Below are 11,224 nucleotides of genomic sequence, written 5' to 3'. Positions count from 1 at the left end.
TAAGAAAAGATCAAAACTACATTAAAAAAGTATACAAAAAAGGAACAAAATAAATGTAAATCAATTTAAAAAAGAAATTGTGTTTTATTAAAATAATGTTTTGCTAAAAATGAAATATTTATTTCTGTTATATACAAAAGTTTGCTATAATATAGAGCTGTAGTTTTAAAGCTAAATTATTTGCCCTCACCCGGAGCTCTAGGATTGGAATGTATGCGCAGAAGTTGCTTGTGCTGGCCAATCATGTGTTCGATGTGATTGCATTCGCGCAGCTCACCCTTGAATTGATCCAGCGTCTCGTAGAGCACCGGATAGAGAGCAGGGAGCAGGCCATGATCGAGTGTGGGGAACAAATGATGCAGCACATGATCACCAAAGTGTGTGAGCACCAGGAACTGTGACCACTTCAAGTCGCCGCGATCGATAATAGTGTCCACCTGGAACAAGCCCCAATCGCGATCCTCACGGTTCTTGTCGCCCTCGTGATAGATCTCTGGGTCATGATGAGCGGCATTCAAGCCGATTACACAAAACGAAAAGCTGGCAATCGACGTCATCGCCAGCCATTGGCGCACACAGAACAACAAGCCCGCCGATCCAGACGATCCCAAATACATGACGAGCGGTATTGTGAGGGGCAAGAGATCGTGCCAATACATAATATTCGTGTGACGCAACGAGTAGTAGATGCTAAACGAATACATATTTGTGTTGATTGTGTGAGTTTTGATTGACTGATCAAGATTATTTGACTGCTGTTCAGCTACTTACCGCGTGAGCACTTGCAGGAAGAAGGCAATGGCATAGGCCAGTGGCTCTGTGATCCACGAGACATAGCGCAATGCTTTGCTCTTGATGTGTGGATTGGGCACCCAGCAGAGCAACGGTTCAAACATGCTCAGCTCCAGATCGTAGTAGGAATTGGGATAGATGTGATGTGACATGGCATGTGAGATACGCCATGCGCAGAAGTTCATCAGGCCCAAATTGAAGGTGTACATCTGCCAGTTGTCGCGACGATGGAAATAGTTGTGGGACACAATCACCGTCCAGCAGAGCGCCACGCCAGCCAGAACCAAAGCCAACAGACTGTTGTACTTGACGCTGGCCACAGCGAAGAGGTAAGTGGACAGCAAGATGCCCAGATGGATTAGCTAACAATTCAGTTTATCAGTTAATCTGTTTCGATTTTATTTGTATTTTACTCACATCGCTCTTGCGCTTTGGGCGCTTGTCAATGGTCTTGAGCTGCTGCTTCACACGTTCCTTCAGCGTCTTGTAGAAGCCATCCTCGTGCAGCGTTAGCGTGTAGATCCTTGGCTTTGCAGCATCCCGCACCTTGTACTTGGTAATCATCTTCTCTGGCGTGGAGGTCAAATGGTGAGCCTCAAATGCCTCGGTGATGTCCGTGCCCTTGGTTTCACGTATCCAAAAGGGACCACCGGGATGTTTATCAATAAACTCCGTAAAGTCATAGATGCCATCGTGTATGCGCCACAATCCTTCGGCCTCGTCATCCTGTCGCTTGCCCTTCTGCCAGCTGTGCACCGTCACCAGCGGCGAGTTGCGGTAAGTGGGAAATTTGGTGGCAATGCCACACTCCTTCCACTTTTCAATCACCATCCTTTCAAATTATAGAGCAAGAGAAACACTAGGCGATCCTAACTGGAGCTAACTCCGAGTCGAACTGACCTGCAAATCGCGCATTCTCAACTATTTTAATAAATCTGAAATCTCACATAATATTCACATAAATAAATAAAAACATTTCCACGTTGATAACAAAGACGAGCCGCCCTATCAGCTCAGTCTGTCCAGCCAGTCGCATCTGTCCACTTGGTCCCAGTGGCAGAAACCCAGCAAAGTGAATCGATCCCAGACAAAGTTATGTTATCGCACGTGTCTCGCGTTCTCGTGGTATCGTATCACTTCGACTACCAGAAACAGAGACGCCCACTATGGTGCTTACAAGGGGGGTGTGTGGCTGATAAGCAGCTACCAAAAAGTTTCCGAGGGTCAAACCTTGGCGGTCAACAATGAACACTTGTCACAAAAACCAATGATATAGGGTAGTGATGCGAAGGCAGCTATTTATATTTTAGTATTTCATTTCATGATTATGAAAAGTGATTACCTCAAGTGAAATTGGTTTATGGATTATCAACACTCATTAGATTTATTCAAATAGTGGTAGGGTATTCAAATAATATGTATACGACTAGTTGGTCGATTTATAATGGGTTAATCTAAAAGAACTTTTCTTTTTAAGAGTCATGCCAAATAATTATTATGATTAAATCTTCAAATAAATGTAATCATCATAATAATATAAAAATATTAAGTAAATTCGTAATATAAATATTCAAAAAACATTTTTTAATGTTTTATACCATATTATCAGGAACTGGAAAGGGTATTAAGGAGCTTGTTAGATTAGCTTGTCTTGACAAGATAACATTTGCTGTCTGACGATGTTGTATGGTGGCATATACTGTTATCATATTTATGTTTATAAGTGTGACCACATAAGGGGACTTTAGAACAGCATTGGGATCCATTTACTGAAGGTTATTTGAAGACCATTTGCCTACTCAATTTTGATACAGCTGTCCTACTGTTGGGCGCCCATTTGCTTGTGAATTCTCTTCAATGAGTTTGAATGTGATAAGACTCATTTGAATTGCAATTGTGACCCCTGCCACGCTGTAGTTTTAATAGAGCTCTAAAGTCTATTTAATGCGTAACAAGCAGAGACGAGCAGTAAAAGTTCAGATTTTAAGGTCAGAAAATGAAAGCTTTTCCTGTCTGATGAAAACTAGTTTGTTTTATTTACGCATCCATAAAAGATTCGTCTCGTGTTTAAGTGCATTTCATCTGTGGTTTCACTGTGACCCATTTCAGTTTTGGGGTGTCGGGGCATGATAAAGGCACGATTGAGTACTGAAATGCGATCACAATGAAAAGCTCGAAAGCTTCCAGTGTTTTGATACGAACATGAAAAGCTTTCACGCTCGTAATTAATCGCATTTAATAACAACAATGCACAAGCGAAGCGTCGCTTCAGTTGTGACTTTAGTGCGCCACACGTAAACAAAGCAGCTGGGCCAACGGATTTGGGCTCCACATATCTCTCAAGTGGTCGACAGTGTCTATTTTCGGATTTGGCTTTGGACTTCGGATGTACACAGCTTATGGGCAATTAAAGCTCAGCGATTAATAGGGTTAATTGATAGCAATTTTATTAACGATGGCACCCAATGTGGAGTTGGAAGCGTGGCGAGTGTCGGGCATATCGCGAACTTATCCAACCTATCGCCGGAGCATACTCATTAGCAATGAGAGGTCAGTTAAGAGCAGCCAACTCGCAAATATTTTTACCCATTTGTATACGCTTTCAGCTGGCTGGAGGGTAAACATGAAGACGATGAGGCCGAGGGACTGTGGCGCATCAAAGATAAACTCTATGATTTGTCGGACTTTGCCAAACGGCATCCGGGCGGCGCCTTTTGGATTGAAGCCACCAAGGGCACCGATATCACCGAGCCCTTTGAGTCGCATCACATTGAGGAGCATGCCGCACGCATGCTAAGCAAATTCGAGGTGCGTCCGGCTTCGAAGCCGAGGAACTACAAGTTTACGCTGCACGAAGATGGTTTCTACAAAGTGTTGAAGCGGCGAGTGAGGCAGAAGCTGCACTCCCTCAACTATCAACCATCGCGGAAGACCGATGTAAGTATTTACTTTAGCGATGATATGGATTAAGGTGACGCAGATGTATAGACGAATGTATTATGCTAAATTCTTTAAACTAGTTGAGGTTTCACTTTATTAATACATTTGATTAGCATTGAAAAAGTACTAATTTTTTTAATACAGATTATTAGATTGCCTAAGATAAATATACTGTTACTCTTTTTTTAAGGCCAAGGTTGAGTCTTATCACTGTTAATCATAGAATTGAGATTTTAAACTTGATATAAGGAAGTGACGATTCAGTAAGAATTGCGAACTTTGTTCTCTCTTGGATTTCAATTCAATAGTTCAATAATATATGCTAGCTCAACTTAGACCTTCAGCTTGTACTACTAAATTTTTATAGTCGACAACAAAATTTAAATTTACATTGCAAAAATTGAATTATATTTTCTTCTAGCTGCTTCACACTGGTATTTTGTTCGCTGTTTTCCTATTCAGCTGGGCGGCTGCAGTACTGGATTCGCTGGTGTTAAGCGCCTTTGCTGGATTATCGCTTTGCTGGCTGGCGACCTCGTCTCACAATTACTTCCATCAACGTGACAACTGGCGCATGTATTTCTTTAATCTTTCGTTGATGAACTTCAACGGTTGGCGCGTCTCACATGCGCTCTCCCATCATGTTTATCCCAATTCGCTGCATGATCTCGAGATGTCGCTTTTTGAGCCCCTCCTTTGCTTTGTGCCCAGCAAAGAATATGCCAGCAAACTGCATCGCGTCATCTCCATTCTGATCTCTCCCATTGTTTACACGGCTCTGTGTTTCGTGCAGATTATACAGCGGTTAGTAGTTTATGTTATTTTGTATATCCTCAATTCTAATTGCTATTTCTTCATACCACAGCTTGATCATCTCGCTGTGCAAACGCAATGTGATGTACTGGCATGATCTCTTGGCTTTAGTTTTGCCCAGTTTCCTCTTTTTGTCCACCAACTTGAGCCTGGGAGCTGTGCTCACCAGATGGCTCACTATTGTGGCCATGTGCAGCTTCCTGTTTGGCTTCATTGGTCTAACAGCGGCGCATCATGATCCACGCATCTACCATGATGGCGACGCTACTCGTCGTGATCGCGATTGGGGACTCTTTCAGCTGGACACGATCATCGATCGCGGGGATATCAAGTGGTCAGATCTTTTGGTGCTCACACACTTTGGCGAGCATGCACTGCATCATATGTTCCCGACTTTGGATCATGGCGTGCTTAAGCAACTCTATCCGGAGCTACAACAGACCCTCAGGGAGTTTAAGTGTGAGCTGAGGGAAATAAATCACTGGGGTCACATCAAGGGTCAAAATCAACAGTTGCTACGCACTGAAGTAAACCCCATTGCTCCAGGCAGTAACAAGACTCTTTAAATAGACAGGGTTTATGATTGGTCATTGGGCTCTTAAGTGTTTATAAATACAGAGTGTGTGTATAAATTTATAACCAGTTTAATGCGACACAATCTCTCTTTTATTTGCTATCAACAAAAAAATGCTTACTCTTTGTTCCAATGATAAGAGACACGAGTTTTGCACTCAGTTTACGCTGCTCTGGAAGCTTCTCTTCCCATGTTATTTGAACAAACAAAATGTACTAAATTGTTGCATCATACAACCGACGAATGATTCCCAAAGAGAGAGCTTAAACAACAAAAAACATAATTAAGGAAACTTGCTTTCGGAGAGAGAATGAAGTTTTGTGCTGCATCATTGTGACGCTACACAAATGAGTACTTGTTAGTGTGTTATTCAATATACCCTAGAATTTGAACATACCTAATCAATAAAAATAATTTTATAATCTCAAAAACGGATTTCAGTTCAGCGTTGACATCACAAGTCTCCCAGCGACATACCAACTAAAAATGTGCTTATCTAGAAATTTTTAACATCTGGACACTTGTATAACAGTTTCGTGATTACGCGGTAGCAGACAGTCGGATATATGGCTGATAAGCGAGCGCCCATAACGATCGATAAGAGACCGGTTATATAAATAGATTCGCTGCTTTCGCATATTGATCATAAACGTTCGAGCAGTTGGCAATTAAACGTCGCGTGAAACAGTCGTTAACTAGCCAAACAACATGGGTGGCTTTCGGTTTCTATTTGTGTTACTGTTGGCCGTGGCACCCGCCGCTTACGGTGCTAATATTCTGGGACTGTTTAGCAGTCACAGTCAATCGCATTTGATACTACACATGTCCATGATGAAGGCACTCGCCGAGCAGGGACACAACATCACCGTCGTGTCGATGATGAAACCCAAAGTGATGCACAAATCGATCCATTTGATTGTGGTGCCACCTTCGGATGAAAAAGAGGCCATTATGGAGAATCAAATGACTGAGATGGCTAACCAAAAGAACTCCATATACGACACCATGATCCGTCTGCTGAACGGCATGAGTGCAATGGTTGAGTCACAGGTGGATTTAATTACGGATCCACGTTTCCAACGCATTTACGAAACCAAATTCGATTTGATGTTCATGGGATTCTTTATGAACGACTTCCAACTGGGCGTGGCCCATAAACTACAGGTCCCAGTAATTGTTGCCTGGATGTCGGCGCCCATGTTTGTCATCGATGATTATGTCGGCAATCCCAGTGAGATTTCATATGTGCCCATTTTAGGCACCGTTATGAAACGGGGCGAGAAGGTAGCATTCGGTAAACGTCTGGAGAATTTCGTGAAGAACATATTTTTCCGTGTTATTGGCGTCATCTTCAACCAACGCGCTGAACGTCATTATAAGCAGCTCTTTGGCAACGAACCCAACTTGCCGTCCATTGAACAATTAAGACGCAACATCTCGATGGTCTTCACCAACTGTCATCTGATCAGCGAAGGACCAATCCGTCCTCTTGTGCCGGCACATGCAGAAATTGGCGGCATTCAGATCAAGGAGAAGCCTGATCCCTTGCCCGAGGATATTGCTCAGTTCCTGGATGGTGCCGAGCATGGCGGTGTTTTACTCTCTCTTGGCTCGAACATCAAGAGTTCGGCAGTGAAACCCGAGCTAGTGCAATCCATGTTCAAGGTGCTTTCCTCGTTGAAGCAACGCGTGGTCTGGAAGTGGGAGGATTTGGACAACACACCGGGCAAATCTGCAAATATTCTCTACAAGAAGTGGCTGCCACAGGACGATATTCTCGCCCATCCCAAGATAAAGCTGTTTATCACCCACGCCGGCAAAGGAGGCATCACTGAGGCGCAATACCATGGCGTGCCAATGGTGGCGCTGCCCATCTTTGGGGATCAGCCAGCCAATGCGGATAACATGCAAAAGTCTGGCTATGGCATTGCCCAAGATCTGCTGCAACTCACCGAAGAGAACTTCGGCGCAAGCATCAATGAAGTGCTTGGCAATGAGAAGTACAAAAAGGCAATTGGAGGATTCTCGCAATTGTATCGGGACAGACCACTCAGTGCCCGCCAGACGGTGCTCTACTGGACCAACTATGTGCTGAGACATCACGGTGCTCCCCACTTGCAGAGTCCATCGGTGCACTTGAATTGGGTGGAATACTTAAATGTAGATATTTATATTCTGGTGGCGACAGTATTAACTCTTCTTCTCCTTCTCAATTTCGTCATTGTTCGCTTTATCGTCCGCAAGCTAGCTGGCAAATCGCAGAAATCGAGCAAGAAGGTGAAGAAGCAATAGATAAGCTTATCTATAAAAAAGAAATTAAGTTGTAAGCCAACTCGTAATGTTATTTAATGCCAAATTTAGATAAGTTCATTGTTGTTCATTTTAAACTTGTTACTAAAAATTGAAAACAAAAAAAAAATAAAATCAACTTATTTAATTAACTAATTTGAATACAGTACTTAAATTTTAGGCTAACACACTTTAAGGAGTATTTATTGAATAAATAAAAAAACAATATAATAAGAAATTGGCGTTAGATTTTTGTTACTCAACCTAAAGAAATATTCATTGAAAAAGGTGAGTGAGCATAAAATTAATAATATTTATGCAAAAGCATTCAAATCGTGTTTGTAACTATCGTGTTATATTGTAATTTGAAAATTTCCCATATTTCCCTTAGATCCAGAAGATGTGTTTTCGATGTCAATCAATAGAGTTGGTATTGATATTGGCAACTATGACTGATTTTCATTTTGTTTTTATAATTTGCACGCATGCCCCTAAAAGTATGCAATCGAATATTGCGGTGGAGAATTAAGTACGTTTTTAATATAATATAAAAAGAGGTTTCACATTGAAGCTCATTGCTTAGATAGTTGTTCTTGGACAATTTTTCGCGGATAGATAAATAGTGTCAAATCAATAAGCAAAATACCAGGAGAACATAAATCATTAGCTAGCAATAATGCTAAAAGCCAATTGCACATATTCATATTCCCATATGAAAAGATCAGAGTGTTCTAAATTACTGCAGGGAGAATTCACTTACTAATTTATTATGATTGCCTGGTATTTCAGGTGCTTTGAGTAGCAATTCCAAGGGAGTATCATGAATATTTCTTGACACTTTTTTGATTAAGAGGTGACATTTGTTGCTGGATGTCTCGTCATCTTCACGTTCATGCTGAGGGGCATTGTGAGACCTCATTGAGACAGGCTGTCTAGCATTCTATGATTGGTCAGGTGAGTTGCAACGACGACATTGCTCTATAAAGCTTTTGTGATACGCTTTAAATTGCATCAAACTACTAACACAATTTCATCAGGTTTCCTTCTCATTTTCAGTAAATCATTATGATGCAGATTTCTCAATACTACATTTATCTTCAAGTATACGTCACAACATTAGGAAGCTTAATGATTGCAGGTATTCAATGACCTCTGCAAATCACGTCTAGCCAATGCTATCAGCTTATCACAAGGCCTATTTTAAGTTTGCTTAGTGCTTGTTAATGATTGAACAGGGTATATTGACAATATTGCCGTGCTTGAAACAGATGGAAAGAACGGCATTAATATTAAGACTAAGAAACTTCAACAGTATATACTCGTTTTGTATTACAACACATAATTGCGATAACATCAAAGTGACTATTGAACTGTAAAGTTTAATAGGTTCGGATGAATAATTACCAACATGTGCTTGGGTATATTTAAGGCGATCATTTCAAAGCAAGGGGTTATCTTGGCATAGTATTGCTTATCAATCGCGTGGCAAAGAAATTATAAGTTCTACCAGTTGTATGATCAAAATTGCGGCGTCATCTCGCCGCAGCAACTTTGTTTATACAGAGAGGCTATCGCACTCATATCTGGTCTCTCAGAGACAATAAATTCAGTTGCTCCATCGCATCGGAGCTCAGTTGATTGTCGTGAAATTAACCGTTCACATTCAATTGTAATTGAAATGGTGAACAAATCGCTAACGTTGCTGTTTGTGCTCGCCTTTGCGGCGACGCCGGTTTGGAGTGCCAATATTCTGGCATTATTCAGCACCTTCAGCCCTTCGCATTTGATTGTGCACATGTCAATGATGAAGACGCTGGCAGACCAAGGACACAACTTAACCATAGTGACAACATTGAAACCGAAAATAGCGCCGCACGAGAATATGACTTTTATTCATGCGCCAGCGTCTGAAGAGCGTCTTAAGGGCATGAACGAGTATCTGGAGAAATCATCAAAGGAGAAACTCCACATGGTGCAAGCCATGATAAATTCTCTGACAAATGCAGGTTCCATGTTAGGCATTGGATATGACTTCGTGGTAGATCCTAAAGTGAAAGCCATCTATGAGAATCCGCAGGTCAAGTATGATCTGCTAATTCTTGGCTACCTGATGAACGAATTCCAATTGGGCATTGCTGCCAAATTAGATGTGCCAGCAATTTTAAGCTGGGTTGGAGTGCCCTTCACATTTGTCGACGACAGCGTTGGAAACATCTACGATCCTTCCTATGTGCCAAGCATAACCATGGCGGCCGACCCAGAAAATCCAACACACAGCTTCTCATGGCGTATACGCAACTTTGGCAGCTGGCTTGTATTCAAAGCGTTAGGCTTGGGAGTGGAGTACAAAATGAATGCCTTCTACGAGTACGTAATTTACACAGTAAATAAAATCTCTTCAAATTAATCTGATTTCCCTGTCTTGAATTTCAGGCAGGCCTTTGGCAATGACTCTAGCATGCCCAGTTACGATGAAGTGAAACAGCGAGTCTCATTGCTCTTCTATAATTACCATTCACATAGTGAAGGTCCTGTGCGTCCCACAGTGCCGCAGTCCATTGAGATTGGAGGAATACAAATCAAGGAAAAGCCTGATCCCTTGCCACTAGATCTTGCCGGGTTCCTCAACAACGCAACTGATGGAGCCATCTTCTTCAGCCTGGGCACCAATGTCAAGCTAAAGTACTTTGATCCCCAACTCATTGAAACGATCTACCAAGTGCTCTCTCGTCAGCCATTGCGTATCATCTGGAAGTGGGATGACCAGGAACCCAAGCCAGGCAACGCATCTAACATATACTTCCACAACTGGCTGCCCCAGGATGACATACTAGCGCATCCAAATACCAAGCTTTTTATCACACACGCTGGCAAAGGAGGCGTCGCTGAGGCCCAGTACCACGCTGTGCCAATGCTGGCGTTGCCTGTCTTTGGAGATCAACCCGGCAACGCTCAGCTCATGGTGACGTCAGGCTTTGGAATCAGCATGGATCTTCTCACGCTCACCGAGGAGAGCTTGGAGAAGGGCATCCAAGAAGTCCTGAAAAATCCCGTGTATCGGAATAATGTCCGCAAGTTCTCGGATCTCTATCGCGATCGACCGCTGACAGCTCGCCAATCTGTGATATACTGGACGGAGTATGTGATGCGTCATAAAGGAGCTTACCATCTGCGGAGTCCTATTGTAAAACTTGGATTTGTGGCACGATACAATCTCGATGTTTATGCCATTATTCTACTGATTTTGTTGAGCACTTTTATAATGTTCCTAATAGTTCTACGATTGGTGATCAAAACTCTTCGAGCTCGACAACAAACCAAAGCCAAGGTCAAGCGAAATTAAATGGTTAGGTAATTACGTAATCCAATTGCTATAAGCAATATTACGCATGCGATACGTTGGGTATTGCACAGGTATAGTCAAGTATTTGAATGATTACAATTCGAGATATATATATATAGAATGATGACTAGACACAAATTTTATATAGGTATATGTATCAACAAGTTTTTAATACACCGACTGACTCTTTCTATCTGCCTTATCTCTGTATAGTATCTATTGTCTACCCATAGTAAACAATTGAGGCTACAAAAAACATAAAGAATTTAAATAAATATATGATGGTATTAGTATAATAAACACGTATACAAATGTATCATAAGCATACTAGTATATATAAAATTATTATCATAACAACTTATAACAACAGCTGTATTTTTAGGTTTTTTTAAACCTACCCCAATACACGAACAATACGACTGGGGTTTAATCATGTTCCGTTAATTTCATTTCCTATCATGATTCTAATAGTA

At 41.7% G+C, this 11,224-nt stretch overlaps 4 protein-coding genes across 4 annotated transcripts; 3 read left to right on the top strand and 1 right to left on the bottom strand.

Moving 5' to 3' along the window:
- Nucleotides 1-60: 60 nt before the first annotated feature.
- Nucleotides 61-1,701, bottom strand: LOC117564449 (cytochrome b5-related protein). Its single transcript, XM_034243226.2, has 3 exons — nt 1,210-1,701; nt 772-1,154; nt 61-690 (listed from the first exon to the last, which is right to left on the bottom strand). Exons 1-3 carry the CDS (start codon nt 1,621-1,623, stop codon nt 177-179), a joined length of 1,311 nt encoding a protein of 436 aa, XP_034099117.1. The 5' UTR covers nt 1,624-1,701; the 3' UTR covers nt 61-176.
- A 1,124-nt stretch (nt 1,702-2,825) lies between these two features.
- Nucleotides 2,826-5,180, top strand: LOC117564447 (cytochrome b5-related protein). The gene is made up of 4 exons (XM_034243225.2): nt 2,826-3,342; nt 3,399-3,729; nt 4,154-4,536; nt 4,598-5,180. Exons 1-4 carry the CDS (start codon nt 3,248-3,250, stop codon nt 5,109-5,111), a joined length of 1,323 nt encoding a protein of 440 aa, XP_034099116.1. The 5' UTR covers nt 2,826-3,247; the 3' UTR covers nt 5,112-5,180.
- A 473-nt stretch (nt 5,181-5,653) lies between these two features.
- Nucleotides 5,654-7,541, top strand: LOC117565378 (UDP-glucosyltransferase 2). The gene has a single exon (XM_034244452.2). The coding sequence runs from the start codon at nt 5,828-5,830 to the stop codon at nt 7,409-7,411; it is 1,584 nt and encodes a 527-aa protein (XP_034100343.1). The 5' UTR covers nt 5,654-5,827; the 3' UTR covers nt 7,412-7,541.
- Nucleotides 7,542-9,033: 1,492 nt separating this feature from the next.
- On the top strand, nt 9,034-10,833 carry LOC117563633 (UDP-glycosyltransferase UGT5). The gene is made up of 2 exons (XM_034242040.2): nt 9,034-9,775; nt 9,842-10,833. The coding sequence occupies exons 1-2, from the start codon at nt 9,087-9,089 to the stop codon at nt 10,749-10,751; spliced, it is 1,599 nt and encodes a 532-aa protein (XP_034097931.2). The 5' UTR covers nt 9,034-9,086; the 3' UTR covers nt 10,752-10,833.
- The last annotated feature ends 391 nt before the right edge of the window (nt 10,834-11,224 follow it).

This window comes from Drosophila albomicans, chromosome 2L (genome assembly GCF_009650485.2).
Source record: "Drosophila albomicans strain 15112-1751.03 chromosome 2L, ASM965048v2, whole genome shotgun sequence".
Lineage (NCBI taxonomy): Eukaryota > Metazoa > Arthropoda > Insecta > Diptera > Drosophilidae > Drosophila > Drosophila albomicans.
Note: the sequence above shows the minus strand (reverse complement) of the source record. Positions and strands in the feature narration are given on the sequence as shown.

Coding starts and splice junctions, on each gene's coding strand:
- LOC117564449 (XM_034243226.2), bottom strand. CDS start 1,623: ATGGTGATTGAAAAGTGGAAGGAGTGTGGCATTGCCACCAAATTTCCC. Junction 1,155..1,209: donor GCCCAAAGCGCAAGAGCGAT/GTGAGTAAAATA, acceptor CTGAATTGTTAG/CTAATCCATCTGGGCATCTT. Junction 691..771: donor TTCCTGCAAGTGCTCACGCG/GTAAGTAGCTGA, acceptor GTATTCGTTTAG/CATCTACTACTCGTTGCGTC.
- LOC117564447 (XM_034243225.2), top strand. CDS start 3,248: ATGGCACCCAATGTGGAGTTGGAAGCGTGGCGAGTGTCGGGCATATCG. Junction 3,343..3,398: donor ATACTCATTAGCAATGAGAG/GTCAGTTAAGAG, acceptor ATACGCTTTCAG/CTGGCTGGAGGGTAAACATG. Junction 4,537..4,597: donor TTCGTGCAGATTATACAGCG/GTTAGTAGTTTA, acceptor TTCATACCACAG/CTTGATCATCTCGCTGTGCA.
- LOC117565378 (XM_034244452.2), top strand. CDS start 5,828: ATGGGTGGCTTTCGGTTTCTATTTGTGTTACTGTTGGCCGTGGCACCC.
- LOC117563633 (XM_034242040.2), top strand. CDS start 9,087: ATGGTGAACAAATCGCTAACGTTGCTGTTTGTGCTCGCCTTTGCGGCG. Junction 9,776..9,841: donor AAAATGAATGCCTTCTACGA/GTACGTAATTTA, acceptor CTTGAATTTCAG/GCAGGCCTTTGGCAATGACT.